We start from the raw sequence: 23,672 nt of genomic DNA, 5'->3' as shown, positions 1-23,672 counted from the left end.
ATCAGTTGTACAGTCGTACAGTAGAGAATGAGCATGTACACGCTCGCCCCCACGGAGTAAACAGGTATGTCGAATGCGTGGTAAATATAAGGCAGCTCCCAAGGAGCTCTGAAAATCCAGAGAACATGAGTGTAGTAGTTAACAAGGACTAACCAATGGATAAACACATAAATCACGAGACAGAGGTGGTGAGATGAGTAGACAGGACGAACTCTTGAACTATGTGCTACAGCTGCTGGGAAAAATAGATGCTGCTCCTTCCAGAGCAGGCAGAATGATAAGTGGGACGAAGAGATGATATGAAGTCATGAATCATCGATGGGCGTAGATGCTGGTACTATTTCGTTATCAAATGGGGGTGACCCTGTTGCGGCGAATCTAGGTATTGGGATGGAACATGCGTGGTATCATGTTGAGCGTAGACGCAGCTCGTAGATGGAGACGCGGCAATGATTCCTTAGGCCATTTTCTAGAGGCCCGGTCTTTAAACTCAAGTTAATGAGAGCTACTATAGCAGCCTGGATTGCTTGAGGTGTCTGCGTACAACCATATCTCGCACTATCATAATGTCAGTGTACATGATTGAAAGAGCCACACTGGACTTACCACTAGCGAGAATACCAGCCGTCGTCGTCGTATCCTGCATCATAAAGCTAAATTCAGGAGCCATAAATAGAACTGAAACAAATGAGCGTACTGTAACAGTCGTGCAAAAACCATAAAATTTCCGTGGGAGCGGTGAATATTCTCGATGTATCGCGCTAAACTTGCTTCGGAAGTCTGCGAGAAAAATCAGTGGCTGAGCCAAGTAAAGACAGTCTGCTGACATTTCGAGGCCGTCTCCATATCGTTAGGACGGTCTCCGTAGCTGCGAACGTATTTCGACAACCTTATCCCTGATGTGAGTTTCGCGTCAAGTATGTCGCACTTGTTCAGGAATAGAACAAGATCAACGTTGGCGAGCAGTTTGTTTGAGCAGACAGCTTTCCATAATAGCACGCTGTCCTCCTGTACAGAAATAGTAAACCCAAAAAAGAACGATAGCATGACAGGTGACTGACGAGGCGGTTCACGCTGCGATCCTCAGCGAGAACTTGATCAAAGCTGGATATTGGCGCAAGGAAGATAATTGCATCGACTAGGAGTAGTATAAGCAGACCGCACATCAAGGACATCAAGGACGAACCATCATCAAAGAAGGGCACCCATGTTGCTAAAAGGTGGGATTCAGCGTTCGCTAACACTGAACACGAATGAGCTTCTCACCTCTCTGCAAAGATAACGGAAAGGGCTAAGCGTGGGATGAGAGAAGCAATTAATACGTACCTGCGACCGGGAACCTCCAACGTCAACTATCCTCCATTCAGTACCACTTTCACGTCCAGCCACGGCCTCCATTTCACACCGATATTCCGAAACGCCGACCGTCTTCAGGCGCGCCCGAAGTACATCGTCTATATCAATGGTCAATTTTCCCTTTATTGCCAGAACATGAGAGTATTTTCACCATCGTTTGGGGTGTAATTTAGGGCCGTGACTCGATCCAAGTCGTTGAGGAAGCTATAAAGCCATAATGTTTCAAGTAGAACCAGACGTGGAATGAGACAAAAGGCTTACAATCCAGAGGATTCTTCGAGGCGAATTTTTCTCCGCCGCAAAACCTCCCGAACAAGCCTGTCATTCCAGAGAGCCATGATGTCATAACTGCACGAATGAATAACTTCTTGCGCTTCGTCCCGGGTTTGCATTCCCGTATTGCCTAATGAAACTGGCCGAGTACGAGTACTCTTCGCGAGCGCTCCCTTCCATGTGGCTCCCGGGCGTACGAAGACTTCTTGAGCTCTCCACGAACGCTCACTACTTCGGCTGCGATGAGAGTGGTATGCACTAATAGCACTGCTTCCAATCACAGAAGCCACCTCATCTTCGCTCGGAGGTATTAGCTTTGCAATGAGTAGTGCCTCAATATGACGCAGTGGAGTGAGCCGCATCTGTAACATTTCGAGTTCCTGGGGTAAATTGGTTCCACTGTCATCGCTGTCTTCGCCTCCACTATCAAGAGTAGGAAGCCGAATGTCGGATAAGGCGTCGAGGATTGTACGGACAGACCGCACGATGTTGAGCTGTATGACGCTGCGCCAGAGTATCCGTTCTTCATGGAAGGCAGTGGGGGTATACAGTTTTTGGAAGTCTAATCAGAATGACTCAATTTCACCCAGCTCGGTGGAGTTATTCATACGCACGCCTTAGTGTCGTCGATTTGCCTACCATCCAAGACATTGTCAAAGTGAACATAAATGATATTGACCACGTCGGACATACCTGATTCACTTTGACCCAACAATAATAGTCTAACGATACCCTTCTTCTTCTGCGCCTGTTTCTCCGCTCGTATTGAGTCATCTATTGCTTGGCTTACTCTGCGTGCCTCGGCTTCCTGAGCTTGCCTGATAACACGATCCTCCTCAGTTTCGTTTATTGGTGGCCTGAGAGCCTCGTCTAGAGGGTCGAAGTCATGCGCAGATTTTGTAACTGCCCCAGACATAGCGAACTGTGGGATGCCAGGCTACAAAAAACCGCAAAGCAAGTGATGGAAGATATTAACAGAGAGTTCTCTGGGCAAAGCTGGGTCCGGTAGCAATGCAGTAATTTGCCAGGCACAAGACGTACTGCAAATTATAACCCTTGGCGAAGGTTGACGCCGGACATGCTCTTTTTGCCAGCAATAGGTACCTTCTGTGGGTTCTTGGTTTGTTATTATAGTCTACCAATCGAGAAATCACCGGACCAGGCAAGCACCAACTTGGTAGAACCTGGTGCCTGTTTCTCAGCTGGGCGTTACACGTGAACAACTCTTTCGGGTTAGTAACGAGTTCCCTCCTCTTCACTAATTGCGGCATCACCATCAACGCATCACGGCCATGCCTTTTCCTGCTCTTTCATATCCGAGTCTGACTGGTCACTTGCCACTAGCGTTATCATCATGCTGCTCTCTCAGGCAGGCACCTTTTAAAGATATGCCATTTGACTGTGTGGCACACCATGATCTCCCAACTTGCAAATCCTTGTGATACGGCTCAACTGAATACGCAATGTCGTTCGCATTCGTGAGTACTTTCTGACCGACGCGCGGCTTTGCAGGCGTTTTCAAACATTCCTTTGTGCTGTACCTGATTATCCTCCAAGAATAGGCTTGTCTCTCAACGCAAGACAAATACTTCAGGCACATATGCTACACAAGGCAACCCGCGCTCTCTTGGGCCCCCGGACCAAACTGGCATACCCTGGCATACTGCTATTAGTATCTACTTCAAACACATCACACCAAGGGGGCCTTGTCGCATATGGCTGTCACGACGTCAAAGGGTGAAAGCTGGACGGCAATTTTACATTGTCCGCTCTGTAAGAATTCGACTCGATAAGCGAGGCTCCTCCATTCCTCCGGTCCCTGGACGTGGGTAAAGCCTGGTAAAGCTGACTAGATCCTTCTCACTCTTTCGACCCCTGAAAGCTACCGCACGTCGTAAGAGTGTTTCAGGACTCCCTTTTTGGTCGGATTACCGCCCAAGGGCAAGGACACGAGATACGGTTGGTAACGAATCATCCCGTGTCGCTTATAAGGCATATCCGATACTTGTTATCCCTGTGGGTCCCGCAGCTTTAAACCTCTTCATCTCCGCTAGCCCAGTCTGGCCAGCAGAAGTGCAAAGCCATGATATGAAAATTCTCCACACGTTCTGGACCGAAGGTTCCAAATCGAGACAACCTTGGGTCCCGGGCCCCAAGGGGATCTCCACGTTCTCAGCCGCAAGTCCTGATTGTCATTGTTTTAGTTGGCGATCCATCGCTGCATCATACAGTGATCAGTACGATTGGGCGCTCTGGCTTTCGAATCGTCGTCGCAAAACGCTCGCACCTCTGGACGTTGTATGAATATGGCATTCAGGCCAAGCAATCTATTTTTGTAAGTCCTACAATTCATCACTGCAGCCATAGTGTCTCGTTCAAGGACTCCGATGGCGACTTCAGTGATTCTACGACATTGAGCGCCTCTTCCGCGACTGTACGTGCCGCTCCTGTACATGTTACTGGCAGTCTTCTAATATCTCTCCCATCTTGGCAAAAGTTCCGACGTTCCAGAAATGACTGATCAGAAATCGGCGTTTCGTGTGGGCAGACTCTACAGCACTTGGAGTAGCGAAACACTGAAGAGTGTCGACCTATCTAGATCGGAAATATAGGTACCATGAAACACCCATTGAGTCGTTCCCTCTAAGCTTATCGTTGACAATCGTGCTAAGGATAGCATTTCATTATCTACATACGTAAGTGTATAGTTTCTGGCGCCTCGCATTATGTGACACGTGCTTACTGCAGCGAAAAGCTGCCAGCAGCTGTCTCGGCTTACATGCCAGGCGTCACATTGGCGCACTGGGAAGATTGAACGACTGACTTCGAACTTCTCTGAAGTCTGACCTGATCAATTCATAATGATGCATATGTACTCACGGCCTGATAATGACATGGTGAAAGAGGATTGGCATGATTGAAAGTAGTGATGTGAATATCAGCGACCTATTCAAACCTATTCAATACACATATGCGGGTATGTATTGCAAGTTGCAACGGAGATTAAGTATCTTTGCCATTTCAATGATGGCTCACTAGTGCCACTCAGTACACTTCTGCTTACGATATTACTTATAGCCTCGGGTGACAGGGGTCTCTTACAGCTGGCAAGAAGTCAGCAAATTTGTTTTCCATGTACACGAGCAATCGTTCATATAACCAAGGTCTACCATTTCTTTTTTTGACATCTTGAGCTTGTTGTGTTCCCTCTCAGTCTCAAGCTCTTGTGCTAGCACCGCGTGGCCGTAAACTATCTCTGGAGAGTGTGATGTTGGGATCAAAATTAGATCCGATTACTCTGCCTTCCACCTCTGGGCCATCTACGAATCCATTGGTGTTGCGTCAGAACAACGTGGATCCAGAAGCAAAATGGATAGTCCAGAAGTATGGAGGTACTAGTGTGGGCAAATTTGCAGTTAATATCGCTCGTGACATCGTACCGTAAGTCTTCGTTTATGCTGCACTTTGAGTATCTTGACTTCGCCTTTAGAAGCTATATTGGCCAGCACAAAATTGCTGTCGTCTGCTCTGCACGGTCTGGGTCCGCGAAGGCTCTGGGAACTACCAATCTCCTGCTCAAAGCTGCCTCCGAGGCACAGCGACAACGACACAAGTTATTCAATGATTGCGGTACTACGACTCCCTCGATAAATGGTATATTTAGGAGATCATCAGAAACTTCCCCTACTCCAATGTGCAGATTTTCACCAACGCCTTCCTCTCCGTCCACGGGTGCATTGACACCACTGATAACACCCCAGACTGGCCAGTCTCAACCTGAATTTAACGTTACTGTCGACCTTATACGGTCAGAGCATATGGATGCTGCAAAAGCATCTATCCAAAATACGGAGATTCTCCAAGAACTCGAGGCTGAGATAGATCGAGACTGCGACTGGCTCCGTAGTTTCTTGTTTGCTGCTCAGGTGCATTCAATCCATTTGACTGCACTACCGCTTATCGTCTAACCTAACATGAATGTGTCTGTGATTACCAGGTAATCAATGAAATATCACCACGTTCGCGGGATAGCATCATAGGTTTCGGCGAGCGATTAGCTTGTAAACTGATGACAGCCATTCTCCGCGACCAAGTAGGTTTTTCGTATCAAAAATTCCTCAATGAGACTGATCTGCCCTCTACAGGGCATTGACGCAGAGTACGTATCACTGGAAGACATAATTCCTGTATCCGAGGATAGCGACACCGCACGAGAAGGCATTCTTGATCAAGCTTTTTATGATGGCGTGGCCACTGCTGTCGGAGAACGCATCAAGGGATGCACACCTCGCGTACCCGTTGTTACCGGCTTCTTTGGCCACATACCGGGTTCGCTTCTCCGGCAAGTCGGCCGAGGATACACTGATTTGCTCTCTGCCCTTCTGGCCGTCGGCCTCGAAGCATCAGAACTACAGATATGGAAGGAAGTTGACGGGATATTTACAGCGGATCCTCGAAAAGTGCCCACCGCACGATTGATACCTATAATATCGCCCGACGAAGCCGCTGAACTGACTTATTATGGGAGTGAAGTCGTACATCCATTCACGATGGAGCAGGTCAGAAGGGCCATCATTGAATCTCAACTTTTTCTCATACCTTGAACTGCAGGTCATTCGCCGAAAAATTCCAATAAGAATCAAAAACGTGGAGAACCCCCTGGGCGGTGGCACAGTGATTCATCCCGACCCAGATATCGAGGCATCGCAAGACGATGGTCTTTATGAAGTGCCAGTTACAATACAACAAGGCCTCTCTCTGTCCAATGACGAATTGTATAGGAACAAGCGACTACCGACCGCCGTGACAATAAAAGAACGCATTGTCGTACTCAACGTCAATTCGAATCGCAAGAGTGTATCTCACGGCTTCCTGGCTAGGATATTTGGAACCCTTGACCGGTTTGGCGTGGTTGTAGACCTTATTAGCACTAGCGAAGTACATGTCAGCATGGCTATCGAGGACAATCTATCCAAGACCACTATGGAGCGGCTGGTAGGGGAACTGAAGAAGAGTGGAACCGTGAGTATCCTTGATAGCACTGGCGCCTTAATTAACATGAGTCCCAGGTTTCCGTCCACCGTGAAATGGCCATTCTCTCCCTTGTTGGTCAACATATGCGGAACCTGGTTGGTATATCGGGACGTATGTTTACCTCCCTTGGCCAGGGTAATGTGAATATCGAGATGATCAGCCAAGGCGCCAGCGAAATCAATATATCGTGTGTTATCGAGAGCCGTGACGCTGTTAAGGCACTCAATCTCATACATCAAAGCTGTTTACAAATAAAGCCCGAAGGGCCCAGAGGGCGAGGTTGGCCTATCGATTCTTGATGTTTGTTCTAAGGCTGACGTGATGTACTAGTCGGCCCATGGTTTTTCTAGCATGGGACTGTTCAGAAATGTTCTGTGTGGTTCGGTTCAACACCGACCCGAACTTATTGGATTATATGTTCATACCGAGCGATATAAGCACGAAATTTCAACAAGATTTCATTACCCTCAGCTTCGCACCTGCAAAGTTTATGCAAGGTTGGGATGGGCTAAACCCAAGAACTCGCTATCGACTGACTGCGATGATGACTGTATGGCCGAGTTGAGTGTCTTATAATTCAAGTCTCTCCATCAAGGCGGAACGGGTCTCTCTCCCTGGACATATGGTCGAGAGTATACCCCTCCGCCAAATGCAACAAGGGAGCATGACCTGTAGCGGGTCAAATCACCCCCTGTGAACCAGGACATCTAGTTGATACTTTGGGCACCAGTGTACCTTTACCTGAACTTCCATCACGGGTCAAACCTGGCTGAACAGCTGCCTCAACAATGTGTACTTTGGTTTTTCAAACCACAGCAATGATCAAAGTATGTCGTAAATTCTACATGAGAAGACACGAGAAGGCACGAGATGCCGCTGAGCCAGTTTTCATCTCTCCCATTCGAAGAGTAGTTTTGTCTAGATGGGCCTGGTGCGCATATGTCTTGCGACGGCCATATAAGAGGTATAGGAGAATGCTTCGAGGTCGTCTCGCCGTCCTTGTTCTACACCTTGCTCCAGAGCAGGGATTGAGTTGGTCATAACTAACCTCGTCCAAAATATGCATTATAGTTCGAACATGGCGGGGTCTCCAGTCCGGTGCGGCCTTCGCGGAACGGTGCCTTCTTTTTTTGGCGTCGCCAAAGGTTCCTATCATCCGGGAGTAACTTGCCATGGCTAGCGTCGAGGTTCTAAAACGACTCATCAAATGACGGTCCTTACTTAGGGATTGCCAAGCCAAGATCAACTTCATCATGATCCCCCCAAGCCCCTCAACAGATTACGCGGCCATTGTTGTTAGATGCAATTCGTGGAATTTAGAATCGAGGCGTCTATGCTTAGCACCCCCTAAGTACCACTATCACGGAGATCACCGTCAAACATATATATACATCAGCGCCCTCACACGATGGTAACTGACAGCACTAGTCCAGCATGATATCATACATAGTTTTTCCTCGATGGAAGTGTAAGTATTTATGTCGTTATGCACCCAAATCATGGACTTATTCATCTGCTTTGGAGTACATTTTTTGTAAGTAGATCACCTCTATGAGCCAGTTATGAACCCATGGTCTGCTAACGCAGTTGCTACGATGATGGTCTTGATGGGCGCAATATTGCACGACATCTCTCCGGTATTCTCTCACCAGACACAGGTTTGTGATTTTCAATTCACCTTGACTACGAAGCAGGTCGTGTTAACCTGGAACAAGTGCGGGTTGCTAACATATCAATGGGGTCCAGATTGCCTATTGGGCAAGCCAAAAAGCATCGCTCGCAACAGCTTCATACGGGGTATGCCAAGCACTCTCTCATCCTGCGTGCGTTGTCCGAATCCCACACAGGTCAAGTCATCTCTTTTGGCCCAGTGTATTCACAACGAATGCCACAGTTGTGTTCATATCTACCATGGAGAAGCTAAAACGGTGAGTCAGTCATGATGCACTACATTCATTTTTGATAATCTGGTAAGGAATGCACAATTCTTGATCTTATTAATCTCTATGTGTACTATCTCATGACCGGTGCTGTGGTATGTCCCCCTAAAAGCTTGTTATCTAGGGATTCTAAGCTTGTGTTAGTGTTCGTGTGTGTCGAGTGTGAGGACACATACACTATATTCTGTTGATGTCTTACGAAGAGCGCTAGGTAACTTCATCATTCAAACATACGCATTGTGGGGTCAAAATAGACGGATCTCGTACATCTTGTCTGGCATTTACTTGGTATGTTTACCAATGTCTGCATGCTCGTCCAGCTGATATGTGCTGAGGGAACTCTTGCGGGGGCATTTGATTGTCTCGCACTATATTGTGTCGCTATGAGAAGTTGTGAGTTCAGCACGAGCGTACAGTACATTGCCTCGCCACTGAAAATTTACAGGCGGAGGTTGTGATTTACCAACAGATTCACAGAAGCCTCTGATAGCAGGGTACGTACCTCTTGTCGTGTGCCATCGCTATAACTTGCATGCCCTGGCTCGCTGTCCCCATTACATTCACCTTGGACATCCTGCACTACACCACTTGCGTCCAGAACCTTGGTCTATGTATTACCTGTTATGTTGTACATCACAGCTCGTGCCGTCCTCTTGGTACTTATGTTCACTTTACCTCTAATGATGTACACGACGCGATCACATGACCTGCATGTGACCCGAACTAAACGTAGCAGTATCCCCAATTAATCGACAAGGACTCCGAAACTCCAATGGAGCGCACATTCACCATTTTGCATGGGAATCAGCCAAATAACAAATCGATTATCGAAAAAAAATTGTCCCATGTGTACAAACTTGCAACTTTTTCAGTGGCAACTATCAGTTCTAAACTTCTAGCGAAAGGTAATACATATGTAACAGGACGTTACACGTAGTGCTAACAGTGTGCTTGACAGCGGACCGGCCGTGCGAGGTTGCACAGCTTCTATGATATAGTCTTTGCTGTTCTTTGGATACCGGGTTCATTTCCGTCTCCAATCAGGCCTTACACTAGTACTAACACTATCTGATAGATCAAAAGTGATCCACGCAGTCGGGCTCAGCACTCAGCGCTTATCTTTTAAATCTCAATGAAGGCTGGGCAGCATGCAATTGTACTCTGACTTGGAAGGTTCTGATTTGGAATGGCGGTGACTCCGAGACTCCGAGTCGAGTCCTTACGAAGCTATTCATCTAGGTGCTACTTCTAGTGCCATCTATCCATCAGATCTGCCGCCCAGCACACGCGGCCAGTCGCACGTAATGAGGTTTCGTAGCTATAAAAGCCGCGCTTGGTCATTGCTTTGTACGTTTGCCATCTCGTTTGCCAATCCCATTATGACATACGTCTCAGATGATCCTGATAACACCTATGTCAATGATCCCGCTTGGTGGCCGTTTCTCGTTTGGACTCGTGCTTACAGCAATGCTGCAGGTTCGTGGAGAGCAACTCGGACGGAGCATGTCGGTGACATTTTACTAACTTTCACTGACTGTGGTTTCGCAGTTGTAGCCTCTGTCGTGGTGGTATACGATTGGGGTGAGCGAAATAATACTTTCAGAGGGGATCGCTCATTTACACTGTATCAAAGCATTGACATCTGGACAAGAGGTGAGTTGATCATGCCATGATCGGCCTAGCCATCTCACTAAGAATGTTTCTACAGTTCGAGCTGGTTTGGGTGAGAACGATTCATATCAGAAGCTCAAATCGGATAATTCATTCGATTCTGGACAGAAGCAACGCTTGTCTCTCATGAATCTGTTATATATCAGTGTGAGTAGCTCATGTTATATGCGCAGTTGTCAAGTTGACATAACATAGGTGCGCTATGTTGGAATACTATATGCTATGTATGTTTGGGAGGCGGATCAAATGACTCGGCGCTGTACTAATAATATCATCTCTTACAATCAGCATCAGCTTCCTAGGTATGTATCCTCAATCATGCTCTTTCTATTTGACTGACGGCATGAAGGAAATGTCCCAATATTGAATACCGATGTGGTAGGCTTTCTTCACCAATGCCTGCCCAACTAAGTACTAACTACAGACTTCCATAGGGGTGAGTGACATTCTTAGTCGCCTAATTTCTTCCACGTAATGACTGCAACAGCTGTGAGTTCATTTGACGCATTTAGTACCCTAACGCACATTAGTAACTGAGATTTTCCAGGCAATTTTTTTTACTCCTTCCAAACATGGACGCCTGTCGTCGTCAATGCTATGTTGGCTGGTGAGCTCGTCGCGATATCTTACTGGTACTGACTTAACTGAAATATCGTGCAAGTCATCATGACAACTCGGATATATGCCATGTTTCAGCAATCGAAACCGATACTTATTTTTCTCGTTATAGCCTTACTGGCTTCCACAATCGCCTCCGGAGTTATGCTAGGCATAGGAAACATTGGTATTTCAGGGAGTAAGCTTTGATCATTGATCGAATCCTTAAGCACACGAGACTCATGGACGGATACCAGAGGAATTCGTCCTTTCTGGCTACCATATCTGTCTTGTCCAGATCGACACATACCGGATGAATCTAAATCACGAGATGGTGATACCCATCGCTATATGGGAGATTCTTGCCTTTCTTCTTGCAGTCTGGATTGTTATACTACGCTTCTATGAAATACGACAATCACAGAGCGGATCCACCATTGGAGACTGTTTCACGATGTTAATAAAAAGTCATGCGTTGTACTTTCTAGCGTGAGTTCGGTTATTTGACGGTCTGTATCTCACTGATGTTCTTCATATGCTAGATTTGCTACTGTAGCTTGCTTCAACATCGGCGACCTGGCTCCAGGTTTACGGGTGCGTTGTTCCATAACTGATACTTGCATCTGACCCCTCTTCATTTCTACAGCACTCAACAACCGTGGCAGATGATATTTATGCCGGCGCTCTCCGAATTGCACGAGTGTTGCAGATGTTTGTGCTGGGACCACGTCTGATCCTTAGCATTCGAGAATATCACTCTAAGCTCGCGACTAGGTCTGATGGGGGAATTAATATGACTGCGATTGCTTTCCAGGCTCTCAGACGTCGATCGACTAGCAGTGATATGGAACTGGACACGATTCAATCGACCAACCCTGTGTAAATGTAGTTCATTATCATTGTAGTCATAAGAGGATGGATGTAGAGGTATCTACAGTTGCAGACAATCAAAATCCACGGGAGGGGGCGAACCGAGGCCCCTGAAGAGATTGTATATACATAGGGGGTGCTCAGAGTGGCTCGCGATTTTCTCGTAATCACACAGTTCACTAGCAAGTACTCTGATTACCATTGTGTAAGGATCGTATATCCTCTACGCCCCGACCACGACTTCAAAATAAGACGCACGGACCCAGGTCCAACCATCCACGTGACTCATTGATGCGAAGAAGCTTCACGCTGAGTCGCATCCGAGATTCCGAGTCACGCATTCCTTTACCCTCATTATCTCACTGTCGTCGACAACCAGCATGGTCTTAGTCCTATCTTACACTATACCCTTCATTGATATCGACCCTCAGTCTCTTTCTCTCGTTACTGTCATCCCATTTTCAGTTCGTTGTTTCTGAATCTGTCAACTACTACGCGACTCTCGTTATTCTGCAACACTCATACCGTCACTCGTTCAAATATCTCGTATTCTTTTTCTCAGTCCTACTACTCTACCCTGCCAGGCTCAACACCACCCCTTCTGCCACCGTTTTCTCATAATCGTTCGGTCTACCCATACCCGAGGACCCTTACCGTTTCGCGTTTATATACAGTCCATGTACTCTCATCACTACAGCGAATCCTATACTCAGATCCTCGCTCCAAGCAGTATCGAAAAAGCCTCACAGAAAGTCTCCTTCTCAAAACGTTTTCCTACTCGTCTCGTTTACCTTTGCTCTTGTCTCGAATCTAACACATTTTAGTTCACTTCGCCCTCCGTACTCTCAGCCAGCCTTTTACAATTGTACTATGTACAATGTCTCCATCAACACAAGTGACTGATCATATCAACTGGCCCCACAGTACCTCAAAGATCGTCTGACGAGCGTCGTTTGTCCATGGTTGGGTAGGATTTGTGAGGTCAGTAAGCTATGTAATCAAGATGCAGAAGATGGTGATCGGTGAATATACTGGATTACCCAGAGTACATAACTCCCAGTCCAGTACGCCAATTATCCGGTTTTCTGTTGGATGAAATATCATGTTGTCAAGCTTGTAGTTCCCATGGACAATCCGCAGCCCAGTTTTCCTCTCGTCCGGGATGTGCCTCTGGTACCAACCAACCATTTCTTCAAAATACGGAATATTTGTTGTCGCTTTTCCTGTCTCGATATCTATAGCCTGGGATCGAGCAACCGATATAAAGATTTGATTTGACGGGGGAAGTAATCAGTCGTAGGACCACCGTTCTTGAGGCCTAATTGGAATGGGTCGAGAGAGGCCAATGCTGCCAATGAGCGGATAGTTGGGAGCCAGCTTCAGGTAATCAGGCTTAGCATCTTAATACAATAAAGAGATGGCAAAAAGTACCATTCTCTTCGATCCTACTGTGGCAGTTCCAGTAGCCTGGTGTTCATATTCGCCCTGGTACTCCATGATATAGAAAGGAGCGCCAATAACGCCACCGTCCTCGCACAGGACAAAAGGTTGCGGGACAGGGACTATCCACTCTGGCCTTGTGGTTGGACTGATGTTGTATCGATGCAATGCGCTTAATATGCGGTATTCGCGCTCAATTTGGTGAGCAGTTGAGGACAACAATGCAATCTCTCCTCGATAGATTGCGACCGCGCCTTGAACTGTTGCACCTGTACGGGAGCAGCGACAACCAGCACATGGAACTTCAGGTATGTATTGAGTTTCTGGATGTCGATGTTGACGCGCATGGCAACATACTCGCCTCCAATACTTTTGGCTCGCTATCAGTTATATAATATCGAAGGTTTCGAGGTTAAGTTCAAGTTGAACTCTTGCGGCGCTCCACGGTGCGCCCGAGTCAGGCCGGAACATATGAGGCCGTGTCCGAACTTTCACGCTATCCTAGAAATTTTGAACCCACTAAATAATCCCTTACAAAATCATGCAATGATGGACGTACGTGTTGAAACGTTGATAGTCTACATACCTAGAATTTTGCCAGTTTTGTATAAAATAATAAAACTGACCCCAAGTGGTTTTGCGGCTTGCCCGTGACACAACAGCTTGGCGCCCTTCATACGCCGCTTCCATTTCGAGACTCATCGTAGGGTTAGGTTTTCTCACTTTTCGGCCATTTGGGTTGACTGCGTTCCTTGCTTCATGTGTCTAGTGGTTGGACGAATCGCCACGAGGCCAGTTCGCCCGCATTTCCTCAAGTCATCCAAAGGTCGACATCTCTTTACTACTTGCCATGTTTCCCAGTCTTTACAGAACGCTAGCTATTCCAAAACACTCCTCTTGCCGAAGACTTCGTTTCCGCTCTGGGTGAACTCAGCACAGTCCGAGTCGTTATTTAAAAAGAAGACTTGCGAAGAGCTGTATCGATGGCAGGTGCGTTATTCAAATTCATCAATTCTTCTTGTTAGATTCAGCAGTATATAGGCTCAGAATGTGCATGGACCACTCTTCGTTCTGCTCGACGGCCCTCCTTATGCGAACGGTCACCTTCACATAGGTATGTACAGAGCAACATACGAAAATTTGCAATATTGACATTTGATTATTTCTAGGACATGCTTTAAATAAAATTATGAAAGACATCATCAACAGGTACCAAGTCTTGACCGGTCATCAAATACAGTGAGTCCTTCCATCCTGCGCTTGAATAGTACCGCTCATCCGTCGAAGCTACCACCCTGGCTGGGACTGCCATGGTTTACCTATCGAAAATAAGGCTCTGCAGGAGTTAAAGGCGCGTAGTTCTTTCCCTAGCGATGTTGCGTCGAATGAATATGAAATTCAGAAGGATGCTCTTTCATTACCACCCAATGTCATACGCGCAGCAGCCAAAGCAACAGCAGAGCGCGAAATGAAGACGCAGCAGGAGGAATTCGAGCAGTTTTGCATAATGGCCGATTGGAGCCCAAAAACGACCTTCCGTACACTTGGTATGACTTGAGACTGATCTATGGCTACATTTTGACTTACGGACCTCTTCCTAAAGACCATGACTATGAAATTCGTCAGCTTCAGGTATTTCAACAAATGGTCGACCAAGGTACACGATTTCTTGTCTCCTGTAACCCGACTCTATTATTCATTTCCTATACCACGTAGGTCTTATTTACCGGCACTACCGACCAGTACATTACTCTCCCTCATCGCATTCCGCTCTTGCCGAAGCGGAGCTCGTCTATAACGATGATCATGTCTCGTATTCAGCCTATGTGACCTTTCCGTTGGACTCGCAGACTACAATCGCGAGCACTGCTCTCCGAGAAGTCTTGGCCAAGGAGCCTTCGGCAAATTTGCTAGTATGGACCACTACACCTTGGACTCTAACAGCAAACATGGTATGGATGAGTTTCATCAATTTTAACATCCTCACAGATATCCTTCGTCAGGGCATTGCCGTTCATCCCGAATTGATTTACAGTTTCGTGCGCTCATCTGTCAAGGAGGATGCTCTCGTTGTTGCTAAAGATCGTCTTGTCGCGCTGGAGCACATCATCGGACCCCACGAAGTTATTGCTGAAATCAAGGGCGCAGATCTGGTGGGCGCGCAATTCCGCTCCATCTTCTCTCCAATCCATCCGTCTGGCTCAATGAGTGCAAATATCATTGCGGCATCTCATGTCACATCGGAGTCTGGATCTGGTCTGGTGCACTGCGCCCCTGGACATGGCGCAGAAGATTACCTGGCGTTCCGAGCATTAGGCCTTCTGCAAGGCCCCACGGATATCATATGTCACGTTGACGATGCTGGCAAATTTTCTCTTGGTGTTGCTCATGTCGTAGGCGAAGAAGCTGCACAAACACTAGTAGGTCAAGAGGTACTCAAGGGTGGAAACAAGTCTATCATCAGACTACTGGAGTCCATCGGGTCCCTTGTGAGAGTGCAGAAGATCAAGCATCGCTATCCGTATGATTGGAAGACTGGTGAACCTATCATTGTAACGTGAGTTGCGCGTGGCAGGAGACGCACGCCTCGGTGCTTACATAGTCTGACAGGGCCACCTCGCAATGGTTTGCCAACCTGGATGGCATCAAGGATGATGCACTCCATGCGCTGAAGGATGTACAGTTCTATCCGCCGTCATGTATGTCCCCATTCTATCCTTTGGGATTATACTCTGAGTTTGTTTGATCATAGCTCGCAATCGACTGGAGTCATTCGTTCGCTCGCGTTCCGAATGGTGCATTTCTCGCCAGCGAGTGTGGGGTGTCCCGATCCCGGCTCTGTACCACACCCCGACGGATACCGCTGTCCTCTCATCCGAATCCCTCACTCACATATTGCGTGTTCTATCTGAGCGAGGCGTCGCTCATTGGTGGGAAGGTCCAGTCGAAGACTTCCTTACCCCAGAGCTGCTCGCCAATTTCGCAGGCGGGCCTGAAGCTTGGCGCAAAGGCACGGACACAATGGACGTCTGGTTTGATAGCGGGTCAAATTGGAGTACACTGAGCGCGCCTACAGGCGAGCGAAAATATCGGGCGGACGTATGTCTTGAAGGCACAGACCAGCATCGCGGGTGGTTCCAGAGCCAGTTGTTAACCTCAGTGGGTGTTAGCTCCGGACGAAGTGCTGCAAGGCCAGTGAGCCCATACGGAACGCTGATCACGCACGGTATGGTACTTGATGAGGCAGGCAAGAAGATGAGTAAGTCCCTCGGAAACATCGTCAGCCCGATGACTATCATTCACGGTGGCAAGGTCGGTCGTCGCTTATTTTGCGCAAATAGTCTGCTGAAGTTTTGCGGTTGACAGGATAAGAAGAAAGAACCTGCGTATGGTACCGATGTCCTCCGCTTATGGGTAGCAACTGTCGAGTACTGGCGAGATATGTCTATTGGACCCACAGTTCTTGCACAGTGTGCGGAATCTATGAGGAAGATCCGTAATTCTGCTCGGTTCATTCTTGGAAATATTGGTACAACTATTCAACGAAAGCACTTTGTCCCTGTTGAACGCAGCGAACTGGGCTTGGTCAGTCCACGCATTCGATTGATCTCTGATGCCAGATTTGATTGTTGTGACAGGCAGAGCGCTTCGTGATGAACGAGCTTTACAAACTCGATCAAACAGCTGCAGAGGGATATGCAAACTACAATTTCCCGAAAGGTGAGAGCTCATTGTGTTCATGGAATTTACAAGCTTATATTCTGCGCGCTAGTCATGAGTTCCTTGACCAACTTTGCAAACATCACGTTGTCATCGCTCTACTTTGATATCAGGAAGGACTGTCTCTATGCCAATGACATTCAGAGTGTCGAGAGACGGGCGGTTGTAACTACCCTCGCCAAAGTGAGCGCTATCCGGTGAGAATATACTGGTAACTGATGTTCTTCCAGGTCCTCGACTATATGACCTCCGTAATGGCCCCAGTACTACCTTACCTAGCAGAAGAAATCCACAGTACTCTCCACGGAGGTGATGAAGCTGTGTCCCAGCTATCCGTCTTTACGAAGAAGTGGACTCCCGTCGTGAGCATTGATGTCGCAGCTGCATGTACTTTCGCTGATATTCTCTTGAACTAAATAGAGCGCTGAGTGGAGTGATCCGCATGCCGAACAAGATATGGCGAGTTTGCTGAGGATGCGCAGCGTCGTGCTATCTCTTTTGGAAAGGGCTCGAGGGGATAAGTAAGTATTCAATTATTTTTGTGTCCGTAGTTTGAACGTGTTTCAATGTAGGCATCTGAAGAGCTCTCTCGAAGCTGACGTCGATGTTATCTTACCCAACGATATATCCGTGCAACCCTATTTGCTACAGTTGATCGAACGCGAAGGTGAGCAGTTTGATCTTCCCGTTTTTGGTGACTGAACGGTATTTGCGCGCAGAGACGTTCCTGAAGACGCTGTTCATCGTTTCTGATGCCAAGATCACGGACGAAAGTTCTCTCGGCACTAGTTCATTCGCATGGTCCTATGTCTCTTCAATGGATATACCCGGTATGCTCTATGTTTTGACAGCTGTTTCTGGTATTCATTTGCCTCATTTCTTCTGCGTAGACTCGGACTTAGAGCTAGTGATTCGCATTAGACCTGCATCTTCGAGCAAGTGTCCACGGTGCTGGACGTATACTCGTGAAGAGCAGCATGATTTATGTCCCCGCTGTGATGATGTTGTTCGACGTTTAGATTAGATTGTTGGCCGATACAGTACACACACACACACACATAAAGACCACGATAATAATCCCACCTCTTGCACTTGACTGGCACTTTGGTACATTCTGCACCACGTGCACGGCGTTAAGCTTAAGTCTTGTATGCCAAATCCAGCTTAAGGCTTCTATCTACCTCTTTATTGTCGTTATTGTTTACTTATTGATGATCCTGATCAAATAATCAACTCTTCTTTTACTTACCGGTAGGGCCATGGCCAATTCCATCACCACAGATAAACCGCACTGGACTGCTCTAGCCGCAGAGAAGAAGCAAAGGCAGTTAGAATCCATTCCACACGAGTGGATTGTGACTCCACCTTCGGACTCTACTCTGGACGTATCTGCTTTTCCAGAGACATGCGGCCTTCTGAACGCGAGAGAAATTGAGATCACCAATACTTCAGTAGATGTTTTGTTGGAGAAACTTGCATGTGCTGCATGGACAGCCGTAGACGTGACCACCGCGTTCTACAAGAGGGCCATCGTTGCCCATCAACTTGTAAGCCAAATTGCAAGGCGACGACATCACTGTATTAACCGGCCGACGAGGTCAATTGCTTGACGGAAATTTTTGTTGATCGTGCATTGGCCCGAGCAGCAGAACTCGATGATTACTTGAAGACCACAGGGCAGGTCGTTGGGCCTCTTCACGGGCTGCCAATCTCCTTCAAGGACCAGCTATGTATCAAGGGACTAGAAACCACTATAGGTAAATAACAATCCTGGCATAGGCTTGACGCACTGTTATTCACCATGTCCTAGGGTATGCTTCGTTGGTTGGGCAGTACGCGGATGAAAATGCAGTATTGATCGACACTCTGATTGAATGCGGAGCTGTACCATTTGTCCGCACTAACGTTCCGCAAACACTTGCGGTGAGCGCACCCTCGATGTCGATGTTGCGCGTAGGCTAGAAGTATCTTCAGTGGCCAGAAACCTTCAACCATGTCTTCGGCCGGACGACAAACCCATACAACCGCTCCCTGACCTCCGGTGGGTCATCAGGAGGAGAGGGTGCATTAGTTGCTCTCAAAGGAAGCCCTTTGGGAGTTGGTTGCGATCTCGGAGGGTATGAAAAGGATTTGGAGATATCAGTGGTAGCCTTCTGATGGCTTCATGATAGCTCTGTTCGTATTCCCTCTGCATTCTGCGGCTTATACGGCCTTAGACCTTCATACGGGCGTCTGCCGTACTATGGTACCCGTGGTACACTTGACGGCCAAGATTCGGTTCTCCCCGTGTTAGGTCCCATGGCAAACAGTGTCGTCGGTATCAAAGTGTTCATGAAAGCTGTGATTAACACTAAACCATGGCTCAATGACCCTCTTGCGGTTCGGAAGAAGTGGGACGAAGACGAGTACAATCTTGTGGACCATGGGTCTGGCAAGAATTTGTGCTTTGCAATCATGTGGGATGATGGCGTCGTTGTTCCCCACCCACCTATCAGGAGGTCTCTGGAAATTGCGAAAGCGGCTCTTCAGAATGCAGGCCACAAAGGTTTTTCTCGTTCAAGTCATCTGCTGAATCAATATTGTGCTCATTTGTGGTAGTTGTTGACTGGAAACCCATCAAGCACAAATTACTTGGAGAAATCACGGTAAGCAGTCGTGCCTTTTGTTATGCCTGTCTATTGACGTAGTAGCACTGTGCAGCGTGACATCTGGAACGCTGGTTCCGCTGAGGAATACATGATCACGACCTCTGCCACAGGGGAGCCACTAATTACATCAATGGGATTAGACGTCGCAAATGTCACAGTAGCATCCTTCCGTCCGCAGAACGACGGTATGACAGCATACCAGCTCTGGCAATTGCAGAAGTTGCGTCAAAAAATCCGGAAAGAATATCTAGATCACTGGAAAGCAACTGCGTCAGAGACCGGAACAGGACGGCCTGTCGACGCTATCATCTGTCCAGCCGCCCCGTTTGTGGCAACTCCCCATGGGAAGAACAGGTTTGTGTTTGTAACTGCGGAATGATGCACTCAGGTCAATGAGAGGTGATGGGCAGGTACGTTGACTACACGGCCGTTTGGAATGCGCTCGACTATGCTGCGGCCATTTTCCCTGTGACCACTGTCGACTCTACTCTCGATGGGAAGGCGCCTCCTCACGCTTTCTACAACGACTTCGATAAGGATGTTTACGAAATGTGTGAGTGTGGTGCTAGCACTCAACAACCTCTCAATACGTAGTTTTGATGCCTAATCATTGATTCAGACGATCCGGAGAGATTCAGGAACGCCCCTGTTTGTTTGCAACTTGTCGGTCGGACTCTGGAAGAAGAGGCGGTCATAAGGATGACAGAAATAGTCGACGGGGTGCTGTTAGCTGCCAAATAGGTGCAAGGTATATCTACCGAAACGCAGTGCACTGGTTATAAATTCATATTGAATGAATATACTTCTTGGTCCAGCATATGCTTTGTATCTTGTGGTCTCACACGAAGTCCCTCACCTGATCCTTGAACCATGCTTCGTCCTTCCCCGTGATTCTATTGACGTCCGGAGAATGTAGGTGCCAGTAATAGAAACACATGTACAAGCATCTTTAATTATCTTTGGGACTAGATGAGGACGGATTCGGATATGCCGCTCAACAATTGTGAGCATGTAGACTAGTACGGAAGACACTGCCTCAACCATGCTCCTCCCGTGTCAAAATGCCGTACCGAAGAAAACCCGCGCTTCGCAACACGCAGCAGATCCACGAGGGTAGAGACACCGCCTTTCATCTTCCGTTGCGTTCTGACGAGATAACGACCATATGGCATATCAATGATGCCATGATCCTTGTCCTTCATCTCCGCGTACGAAGAATTCAGGAAATCAAACCCTAACTACGCCAAGTCCGCGCTAAGCCGTAGACAGCCTCATTTTCTCCTCCGCCTGCACTCGGCGTGCCTTCATACACGTTGCACACTACCCAAACCATACTGCGACCTAGACATACCCCAAAACTTTCCATACGCTGTCCTTGACGCACTTGTTTTGCGGCCCGATGAGCAATTCTAATTATGAACGCTCATAAATGAACGACCGTGATCTACCGGAGGTAGAAGATCCAGACAGTGCGATATGCTGACCTGCGGATACGAGGGTCTCGCGACAGGAAGCAAGAAGTGGAGAGTATGATGAAAAACTGGCACAATTGCAAATTTGAGATGTTAGAAAGTTCACCCGCCTCGGCGTGTATTGGCATGTCCTCCTACATAGATGATGAACTTCCAGCACATCCGCTTAACCCCCAGGATCGAATGGTCGCCGTAGCGTGTGTTAAACTAGCCTGATAGCGTGACAGTTGATGCTGCTGGTACAAATCCCGGTGGCAGGTCAACGTGGGTGGCGAAGGCGGTGTCCGAGTCCAGTCATCGATGCCCGCTATAACGGATCCTCGTAATCGATCAAGATACCCTTGACTCTGACTTCTGGCATGTTCTGCCATCGCAATACTGAATGTAGACCGCGGTTGTATTTTTTGGGCCTGTACATACTTGAGCCTATGTCAATAGCTTTGCATAACATATAGAATCGAATACTCACATTGTTGCAGGTTTGCATATGTAGTGAATCACAAGCAGGTATAATTCAGCCAACAACTTGTGATGAAGCCCAGGCACAATAAGTACTACATGCTGTGAGTCGGAGTCAGTACTGTTTTACCCAGTTGGTAATTACCCTACGCCAACATTCGCCCTTCAAAGTGCCAGCACGACCATTACGGACATTCAGGTGATCATCGTAAGCGGTAAACAAGGTTATGTCACGAACCCTGGCATCCATCTCAGTTCATGCCCCAAACCATGATTCAGCAAACTCCCCAACATCAAATCCAAACAATCCAACCATCGCGACTTGCACCAGATTGGGGCCCATATCATTCTCACCCACTCCGCTGGCAGACTTCCTTATCCCCCCACCTGCCCTGATCATATCCTCGGCAAATCCAGGCACACACCACCCAAACCATATCGCGACCCAAACAAACCCCAAGGCTCTCGTCCAAAAGCTGTCCTCAACTCCCAGGCGTCTTCCGGTCCGGATCAACATGTCCTCAAGGGTAATAACGACTGCTTGCATGAAAAAGAATGGTATTGAGAAAAACGGTCGTGAGACAGCGGAGGTGGAGGATCCAGAGAGCACGATATCCCCTCCTGTATGTACGAGGCCCGAGAATAAAAACGCAACGTAGACTTGTGCATATGATGATCCTGGTGTACCGCGCTTGAACCCAAGGCCAGATGATGCCGCTTTACCAAGAGGGGCGAGGATCTGGCACAAATACATGTTCCCAGCTGAAATATGCATAAATTTAATAAAACGCGCTAACCGATTTCAAGGTCTGATGCCATGTCCTCCTGCATAGAATAGTATCGGAACGACAGAGCTATTTGGCACACATTCACTCACCCCCAAGCTCGTCGAATGGTATACCCATCTCGCCAAGACCCAAACAAGTCAGGCCACATTCTTGGCTCGTGCAATCTGAGAGCAACACTCCCTGCTGCCATTGCGAAGTAGCAAGCATTGAAAGCCCAGTATGTGAGCCCAATGAATACAATTGTGTCAGCACACCGCGCCACATAGCTTCGTGTCCCAACCGTAACCGATGAATACGCAGGGTTGTACCAAACATACAGCCGCGCGACTTCAAAGAGGACTAGGTGGCAGGCAGCACGCAGGGAGGAGGTGAGGATGAACAAATATCTGGGTTGTTGCGGGGCAGCAGGGATGTGTTTCACCTGCCAGTGGATGGGGTGAGCCGGTCCGAATTGCAACCGCAAGGGATTGTAAAAACGCACCTGATAGTTCCATCCAACTCCCCGCGGTGATTGCACGACACAAATAAGGTGGAGGATCCTTTTCCACCAATGTTCGTGCACTTTTCCATTCTTGTTCTCTACAGACTTGAAATTTTTCAATGGTCTCCCCAGTAAGAGTAAATAAAAGCTTTGCACAGCATGGGTCATGATCGTAGATCCTAGCAAGTAGTCTACGTAGCCGACACCAGTGTCAATGTTCAAGCTCACAAACACACTCGGGCTTATGATGAGCAGGCAGAACAAGGCGATGGCGAAGGCACCAAATAAGTTCCATGGAGGTGATGGGTCGAAAGAAAGTAAAATCTGCGAGGCAAGGAAGGGAAGTGGTATGTGAGATGGTAAACGCATTTTCTGATAGGTTGGACGTCGAATGAAAGGTTACATAAATCTGTTGTAAGTGCTGTAATATATATTGAAGAAGCTCACTTGGCACTGTGACGAACGCCATCTACTGGCATCAGCTGCCAGCGCAACCAACAATCGTATCCCTGGAATCGCCATAACTCGCGCCCCTTTATCCACATCGAGTGTAGATTAGTCCAGAACATCTCTATTGTCTGACCGCGACATGTCAGACTGAACAAAGCAACTAGTAGCTGCGAGCCAGACGGTCTCTCTGAGAGTCTCAGACGGTTCAGGTGTTTAGATGTTGAAGTGTGAGATCTTGAGAACCCGCGCGAACAATCCACATCTGTATTGAGTGCACGTGACAGTAATCGCATCGTGGGCCGTGGCCCGTGGGGTTAGTAGTGCCATATGCGACACAAGTAACCTAATCATGAAATAGAAACAAAACCTACATGCGCACATATGCTGTGCTGGTTGCCATGCGGGGGTATATCTGAAAATAGGAGCTTGGGCGGTGAACCGATGGCAGCCCAGGCTTTACATTGATGGAATAA

General features: G+C 47.7%; 7 protein-coding genes across 7 annotated transcripts; 5 read left to right on the top strand and 2 right to left on the bottom strand.

The window, feature by feature from the left end:
• Nucleotides 1–508: 508 nt before the first annotated feature.
• On the bottom strand, nt 509–2,545 carry F5147DRAFT_654493 (guanine nucleotide binding protein, alpha subunit; the record flags this gene model as incomplete). The annotated part of the gene is made up of 12 exons (XM_041433871.1): nt 509–558; nt 607–640; nt 698–780; nt 828–1,008; nt 1,062–1,138; nt 1,187–1,213; nt 1,267–1,270; nt 1,327–1,454; nt 1,508–1,560; nt 1,618–2,191; nt 2,244–2,264; nt 2,323–2,545. 12 exons carry the CDS (start codon nt 2,543–2,545, stop codon nt 509–511), a joined length of 1,455 nt encoding a protein of 484 aa, XP_041290919.1.
• A 2,208-nt stretch (nt 2,546–4,753) lies between these two features.
• On the top strand, nt 4,754–7,134 carry F5147DRAFT_638456 (Aspartate/glutamate/uridylate kinase). The gene is made up of 7 exons (XM_041432978.1): nt 4,754–5,070; nt 5,120–5,555; nt 5,627–5,722; nt 5,775–6,188; nt 6,241–6,651; nt 6,699–6,942; nt 6,994–7,134. The coding sequence occupies exons 1-7, from the start codon at nt 4,898–4,900 to the stop codon at nt 7,011–7,013; spliced, it is 1,794 nt and encodes a 597-aa protein (XP_041290918.1). The 5' UTR covers nt 4,754–4,897; the 3' UTR covers nt 7,014–7,134.
• Nucleotides 7,135–8,162: 1,028 nt separating this feature from the next.
• On the top strand, nt 8,163–9,309 carry F5147DRAFT_654491 (uncharacterized protein; the record flags this gene model as incomplete). Its single annotated transcript, XM_041433870.1, has 9 exons — nt 8,163–8,197; nt 8,251–8,321; nt 8,358–8,460; nt 8,558–8,591; nt 8,639–8,698; nt 8,748–8,891; nt 8,924–8,996; nt 9,073–9,097; nt 9,243–9,309. The coding sequence occupies 9 exons, from the start codon at nt 8,163–8,165 to the stop codon at nt 9,307–9,309; spliced, it is 612 nt and encodes a 203-aa protein (XP_041290917.1).
• A 673-nt stretch (nt 9,310–9,982) lies between these two features.
• On the top strand, nt 9,983–11,754 carry F5147DRAFT_775674 (uncharacterized protein; the record flags this gene model as incomplete). The annotated part of the gene is made up of 12 exons (XM_041441753.1): nt 9,983–10,079; nt 10,152–10,184; nt 10,237–10,256; nt 10,312–10,326; nt 10,383–10,421; nt 10,470–10,498; nt 10,563–10,576; nt 10,822–10,881; nt 10,936–11,070; nt 11,129–11,360; nt 11,414–11,465; nt 11,518–11,754. 12 exons carry the CDS (start codon nt 9,983–9,985, stop codon nt 11,752–11,754), a joined length of 963 nt encoding a protein of 320 aa, XP_041290916.1.
• A 2,096-nt stretch (nt 11,755–13,850) lies between these two features.
• On the top strand, nt 13,851–18,074 carry F5147DRAFT_267991 (tRNA synthetases class I-domain-containing protein). Its single transcript, XM_041428947.1, has 17 exons — nt 13,851–14,171; nt 14,223–14,295; nt 14,351–14,420; nt 14,469–14,728; nt 14,785–14,838; nt 14,898–15,133; nt 15,185–15,738; nt 15,792–15,880; nt 15,934–16,493; nt 16,548–16,766; nt 16,820–16,901; nt 16,954–17,084; nt 17,132–17,263; nt 17,322–17,422; nt 17,474–17,568; nt 17,621–17,731; nt 17,792–18,074. The coding sequence occupies exons 1-17, from the start codon at nt 13,941–13,943 to the stop codon at nt 17,923–17,925; spliced, it is 3,132 nt and encodes a 1,043-aa protein (XP_041290915.1). The 5' UTR covers nt 13,851–13,940; the 3' UTR covers nt 17,926–18,074.
• Nucleotides 18,075–18,160: 86 nt separating this feature from the next.
• On the top strand, nt 18,161–20,290 carry F5147DRAFT_746586 (general amidase; the record flags this gene model as incomplete). The annotated part of the gene is made up of 9 exons (XM_041439863.1): nt 18,161–18,448; nt 18,499–18,658; nt 18,712–18,824; nt 18,876–19,018; nt 19,073–19,446; nt 19,500–19,546; nt 19,602–19,903; nt 19,960–20,102; nt 20,169–20,290. The coding sequence occupies 9 exons, from the start codon at nt 18,161–18,163 to the stop codon at nt 20,288–20,290; spliced, it is 1,692 nt and encodes a 563-aa protein (XP_041290914.1).
• A 1,293-nt stretch (nt 20,291–21,583) lies between these two features.
• F5147DRAFT_704477 (membrane bound O-acyl transferase family-domain-containing protein) lies at nt 21,584–23,418 on the bottom strand. The gene is made up of 3 exons (XM_041437896.1): nt 22,358–23,418; nt 22,278–22,305; nt 21,584–22,219 (listed from the first exon to the last, which is right to left on the bottom strand). The coding sequence occupies exons 1-3, from the start codon at nt 23,116–23,118 to the stop codon at nt 21,737–21,739; spliced, it is 1,272 nt and encodes a 423-aa protein (XP_041290913.1). The 5' UTR covers nt 23,119–23,418; the 3' UTR covers nt 21,584–21,736.
• Nucleotides 23,419–23,672: the final 254 nt, after the last annotated feature.

Source organism: Suillus discolor (assembly GCF_016758755.1).
Source record: "Suillus discolor strain FC423 chromosome Unknown F5147scaffold_41, whole genome shotgun sequence".
NCBI classification, from domain to species: Eukaryota; Fungi; Basidiomycota; class Agaricomycetes; order Boletales; family Suillaceae; genus Suillus; species Suillus discolor.
This window is presented reverse-complemented; position numbering and strand designations above follow the sequence as displayed.

Excerpts from the sequence above, each read along its gene's own strand:
- F5147DRAFT_638456 (XM_041432978.1), top strand. The coding sequence starts at position 4,898 with ATGTTGGGATCAAAATTAGATCCGATTACTCTGCCTTCCACCTCTGGG. Across the intron at positions 5,556-5,626 it reads GTTTCTTGTTTGCTGCTCAG|GTAATCAATGAAATATCACC; the intron begins GTGCATTCAATC and ends TGTGATTACCAG. Across the intron at positions 5,723-5,774 it reads CAGCCATTCTCCGCGACCAA|GGCATTGACGCAGAGTACGT; the intron begins GTAGGTTTTTCG and ends TGCCCTCTACAG.
- F5147DRAFT_267991 (XM_041428947.1), top strand. The coding sequence starts at position 13,941 with ATGTGTCTAGTGGTTGGACGAATCGCCACGAGGCCAGTTCGCCCGCAT. Across the intron at positions 14,172-14,222 it reads AAGAGCTGTATCGATGGCAG|GCTCAGAATGTGCATGGACC; the intron begins GTGCGTTATTCA and ends AGCAGTATATAG. Across the intron at positions 17,264-17,321 it reads CGAAGAAGTGGACTCCCGTC|AGCGCTGAGTGGAGTGATCC; the intron begins GTGAGCATTGAT and ends TGAACTAAATAG.
- F5147DRAFT_704477 (XM_041437896.1), bottom strand. The coding sequence starts at position 23,118 with ATGCGTTTACCATCTCACATACCACTTCCCTTCCTTGCCTCGCAGATT. Across the intron at positions 22,306-22,357 it reads ACCATTCGACGAGCTTGGGG|GAGGACATGGCATCAGACCT; the intron begins GTGAGTGAATGT and ends TATTCTATGCAG. Across the intron at positions 22,220-22,277 it reads GGCATCAGACCTTGAAATCG|ATCCTCGCCCCTCTTGGTAA; the intron begins GTTAGCGCGTTT and ends TATTTGTGCCAG.